Source organism: Palaemon carinicauda, chromosome 8 (genome assembly GCF_036898095.1).
Source record: "Palaemon carinicauda isolate YSFRI2023 chromosome 8, ASM3689809v2, whole genome shotgun sequence".
NCBI lineage: Eukaryota > Metazoa > Arthropoda > Malacostraca > Decapoda > Palaemonidae > Palaemon > Palaemon carinicauda.
Window position 1 is genome coordinate 153,389,846 of NC_090732.1, and position 5,816 is coordinate 153,395,661.

General features: G+C 35.2%; 1 protein-coding gene across 1 annotated transcript in view; it reads left to right on the top strand.

Annotated features, from left to right (window-relative positions):
- Positions 1-5,816, top strand: part of LOC137646032 (innexin inx2-like) — a 14,689-nt gene continuing 8,873 nt past the window's right edge. Inside the window, exon 1 of the mRNA XM_068379163.1 lies at positions 1-445. Within this exon, the coding sequence (XP_068235264.1) occupies positions 301-445 (145 nt within the window). The 5' untranslated portion in view covers positions 1-300. The remainder of the gene's footprint in view (positions 446-5,816) is intronic.

The following is a 5,816-nucleotide window of genomic DNA, read 5'->3' on the forward strand; positions in this document are numbered from 1 at the left end:
GGCTGCAGGTATTTGTACTTTATGAGATCAACCGAATATTGATACAAAAATCGACATTCGAGCATCTGTAACAACAAGTGTAAAGTGCTTCAGATATTGATCCTTGTCTATCAGAGAAGAATTAGATTCTAAAAGAGAATTTAGCCTCTGATATAACAAAAGGTGTGGCCAGAGCACCTGGTCTAGGCTGTCTATCACATCACATCCTCAAAAGAACATTCCAACTTTTTCCAGTCAAACCAGAGTTTCGTGGTTTGAGCTGGATATTCCCTACCACCTCTGCGGCAGATTTGCTTCAAAATGATTTACAGCACCCTTTCAAGCATCAAACTTAAAGTAGACTTGAGACCGAAAGTTGACAGTTTTGTTTTCCTTCTACATTACCGGTACACAAACCTTATCTTCATGGTATCGGCTCTTTTGTCGACGCTGTACGATGCAGTTGGTAAGTTCTCAAGTTTTGATAATAGTAGAAATCGTACACATATTGCGCTTTCTTGTTAAATAGGAACGTTTTACGTGTTGATCAGTTATTTTTTACACGTCTAGTCCTGTTTTTTGCTGGTCAAACACATGTTAGGATACGATCATGTTTTATTTTACTGCCGAAGTACTGGGGTCCCGGACAAGACCTACAGATAAAGGTCTTGGTCCCGGACTTGTGAACTTTCCATTGATGAAAAATTCCGTAGGGTGCACGATTTTTATTCCTTTATTATTATTATTATTATTATTATTATTATTATTATTATTATTAAGTTAAAAAGTGAGATGATGCAAGCCCAAGGGCTTCATCAGGGAAAATAGCCCAGTGAGGAAAGGAAATGTGGAAGCAGATAAAATAGTGAGCCTAAGTGTACCTTCAAGCAAGAGAACTCTAACCCAAGGCAGTGAAAGACCATGGTACAGAGGCTATGGCACTAACCAAGACTAGAGAACAATGGTTTGATTTTGGAGTGTGCTTCTCTTAGAGGAGCTGCTTACCATAGCTAAAGAGTCTCTTCTATCCTCACCAAGTGAAGAATTGTTTGCTTAAGTTAGTGTTGTCAGGTATATGAGGAAAGAAGAGAATGTGTAAAAAATATGCCAGACTATTCGGTGTATGTGCAGGCAAAGGAAAAAATGAGCTTCAACTAGAGAGGAATCCAATATAGTACTTTTTGGCCAGTCCAAGGTCCCAATAACTCTCCGCCTTGGCCAACCTACTACCTGCACAACATATAAAAAAAAATAACTATAACTTTATCCGTAAACTTCATCAAATCAATAAATGGTTTTATTTTAATAAGACTAAGTAAAAGGGTAAATATACTGTGTGCTTGAAAATTAATCTGATCATCCCATGTTGGTATTGTGCTCCCTCTTTCAAAGTAAATTGAAGTAAATTACAGTTACATTCGCTTACGGGCTGCCAACGCAAGAGCCCATATCTTGCATAAGGCAAGGCAATCTGAACAGATAGACAGACAGGTATTATGTCTGCGGATAATATTAAATAATGACGGTCTTGCAAGAAAGAGTAGAAACGGAGGTAATTTCCTACGCTATTGATGTCATATCCCGTTCTGAAACTCCGCTGATATCCATGCAAAGGAGATTTAATGTACCATTGGTGCAAATGAAACCATGCCTGAGTGTTAGTGGTCTATAGAATCTAAATGTGGCTTCTTTCTACGAATGATGAGACTGGAGTTTGTTATGTGTAAACTATTGCTGTAGTATACAGCCAATATCAATACATAGATGCATTGTATATTATTATTATTATTATTATTATTATTATTATTATTATTATTATTTTTATTATTATTATTGCTTTAGTCATCATTGTTCTTTACTCCTGAACCTGAAGACACTGTATCTGGTTTCAAAGAGCCAGCAACAAAGGCAAAGAAGGAGGTAACCTAGATAGCAAACAACTCCAGGTATCCCCCAAGCAAGGTGGAAAGGCTGCGAAACTACTTTTCACCTTGCAAGAGTGCAGATCCACTGCCTTGAGGGATACTTTTGGCAAAAACCAAAGTATCTCTTAATTAAAATAAAAGATTTATTGTTGTTTTGGACCCGTAGGAATGGCAGAAGGCGATTCCAAATAGGTTTCGGCAGAACCTACAGTTTCTCTGCTCTCCACCAGATGGTTTTCCCATTTACCCACCTAAGGATATGCTTCCAACTGAAGAGGACCGCACAGTCAATGGTTGCGCGTGGTCTCTTTAGGGTTATGGTGGTCTGTTGGAAACGTCCCTGGATGGCGATCTGCTGAACTGGGGGTTCGAGTTCTGCTCAAGCTCCATAGTTTATTGCAGTGAGTGGAACCTCACCATCCCTGTGAGCTAAGGATGGGGCTTTTGGAGGAGACTATAGGACTACCTGCTGACTCATCAGCCATTGCCCGGCCATCCATGGATGGAGACGCCCTGTAAGGCAATTGTCACTGTCACTTTCCTCTGCTATTCATGGCCTTTAAATCTAAACCTAAATGCCCGTGAGTTATTGTTGTTGGTTTAGATAATGACAATCATTCGTTTATAACAAGAAAACTTAAGTTGAGTAGCCTACACAAATACTCTCTCTCTCTCTCTCTCTCTCTCTCTCTCTCTCTCTCTCTCTCTCTCTCTCTCTCTCTCTCTCTTCTCCATTATAAATTATAGAGCTCCTAAACAAATTCTATTTTTAAATGGTAAATTTTAAAATACGCTAGATTCCGTTCAATGTTGGAGTTGTTCGTAATGAAAAGACGGAGGCTACTGATAAATCAGCAATAAACTTAACACAAAGGGGCATTAAACTCTTCGTTAAGGATTGTGTAACAACCCTGAAACATTTTATAGTAAAAGAAATGGAAAACTAAATAAATAACGACTGAAATTAATAATAAAAAAAACAAACAAATAAAACTAAAGGTGTCTCCATGGGAATCATCAGACCTGAAAGACAAAAAAAAAAAAAAAAAACTGAAGTCTTTTATTAGCAAGATTGTGCTTACGACTTGGACCCATGGTTTTTTATTGTATACATCATGAGATAATTCTCAAGTGCAGTGATTGTGAAACGATTTCAAGCATAAGACTTTTTTTTGAACGCCGAGTTTTTAAGAGACGAAGAGGTTTATGTTTTAGTCAGCATACGATCGAGGTATATGATTGACCTAGAGTGATTGATTGATTACAAGTTATCAGATAGACCTAGACTAAGGTCAGAGAACATTAACTGACAATTTGTTTTAAAGATTTTAACTGGTTTAAAAAACAGATTTATCAGATAGAATTCAAATGTTTGTAGGTCATTGATTTTTATCTACAATTTTGTATCATTCAGATTTAATACATATTATAATTCATGTCTCCCTAATATATTTGTATCAGCTCTATATGAGTCAAATTTGATACATTTGATAATAATAATAACCCTCTACTTTAGAAATATATTTATAAGTTTAAAAATCTTTTTAACCAATATATTTATTTGAAAAGTAATGTATTCTTGGTTGAAACAATCTACAACAAATAACCTTTTAGGCATTGCTTATTCAAGTGACCTTCGCTGCTGTGATGGCACGTAAACTTTAAACAAAACTAATTAACTCCTTAAAGAGTCTCTTATCTACAAAAGATAAATGTTGGAGCTGCAATGGCACATTTCTGAAATCTTTTTTTCTTAAGTGTAATCACTTAACGAGTGCGTGATTGAATAAGTTTTTATATCTTCTAATTTTTCGAGAGAAGATGGTATATCTATCTATCTATCTATCTATCTATCTATCTCTCTCTCTCTCTCTCTCTCTCTCTCTCTCTCTCTCTCTCTCTCTCTCTCTCTCTCTCTCTCTCTCTATATATATATATATATATATATATATATATACTGTCTATATACTGCATATGTACATACATACAGTATATTCATTCAGTCCTATATATGTATATATACTGTATATATACATATATATATATATATATATATATATATATATATATATATATGTATGTATGTATATACATATATATATATATATATATACAGTATATATATATATATATATATATATATATATATATATATATACATGTGTGTGTATAAATATACACACTCACATATACAGTATACGTGTGTGCGTGTGTGCGTTGCCACCCTAATTACACACCCCATCATATATATATATATATATATATATATATATATATATATATATATATATATATATATATATATATATATATATATATATTCAAATAAGCCATATATATTTTTGATACATTAATGTCTGGATTCTCTTAACGATCTCGGGATCAGAGCCCCAGGCGAAATCACACGAAGACAAGAGCTTGGCTCCGGCCGGGAATCGAACCCTGGTCGGCAAGCTTGTATAGACAGTGACTAAGCCACTTGGCCACGAAGAATCTTTCTTCGTGGCCAAGTGGCTTAGTCACTGTCTATACAAGCTTGCCGACCAGGGTTCGATTCCCGATCCCCTGGTCGGCAAGCTTGTATAGACAGTGACTAAGCCACTTGGCCACGAAGAATCTTTCTTCGTGGCCAAGTGGCTTAGTCACTGTCTATACAAGCTTGCCGACCAGGGTTCGATTCCCGGCCGGAGCCAAGCTCTTGTCTTCGTGTGATTTCGCCTGGGGCTCTGATCCCGAGGTCGTTAAGAGAATCCAGACATTAATGTATCAAAAATATATATGGCTTATTGGAATATGAAAAACACGTAAAAATGTACAAAATTTATCATATATATATATATATATATATATATATATATATATATATATATATATATATATAGTAGAAGCTTTGTCTGAATAAGAAAATTCTGGGGATGTTGAGCGGAGGGAACGAGTGTGGACTATTATCTGAAATATTTATCAATTTACTAGACCTTTGTCCTAAGCAATGTTGTGTATTTTTTCGTATGCCAATTGTTTGGTTTGCTGTCAGGTTATTTGCCTTGAGCAATGATTACTATCTCTGTAATAAAGACTCAGTGTCTTGATATATATATATATATATATATATATATATATATATATATATATATATATATATATATATATATATATATATATATATATATATATATATATATATTTACTGCCAAGCCCAACTCTACCCGTCTCTCGAGTAGACGGGGTAGGGAATAGCCCTGATGAGACAGGGGTACGTGTGCGTGCATGTGCATATGTATCTAAATATTATCCGTCATTTTTGACTGGTCGTGTGCACTAGTTGATAATACTAGCAACAGTAGTAATCATAATTGTTTGTTTCTATTGTCCTCATTGTAACGTTAGGTAATGATCAGCCAAATAACTTATACTGCCAAATCGAACAATACCATTGCTTAACGAATTCTGAGATTTATCAGGTAATGTAAGACGCAGTACAAAACACACCCAACAAATAATCTGTAATTTTTTCTCATAAAAGACGTTTACGTGATGATATCTATAAATCCTTATCGTCTGTGATCTCATTGTTTATCGGACAACGAAGGAAAGTCATCATTATATTCTATGATTTCTGTAAATGTTGGTGATAATGGTTTCAGATTAGGTGCAGCAGAGTCTATCAAGTAACTTTTAAATCCCCAGGAAGATAAGTCTCTCTCTCTCTCTCTCTCTCTCTCTCTCTCTCTCTCTCTCTCTCTCTCTCTCTCTCTCTCTCTGCATCTAAATTTGTATGATACTAAATAAAAGAACTCCAGTAAAATAGCATATATAACTGGATATGTTCTTATGTAAATCTTATCTCTCTCTCTCTCTCTCTCTCTCTCTCTCTCTCTCTCTCTCTCTCTCTCTCTCTCTCTCTCTGCGTCT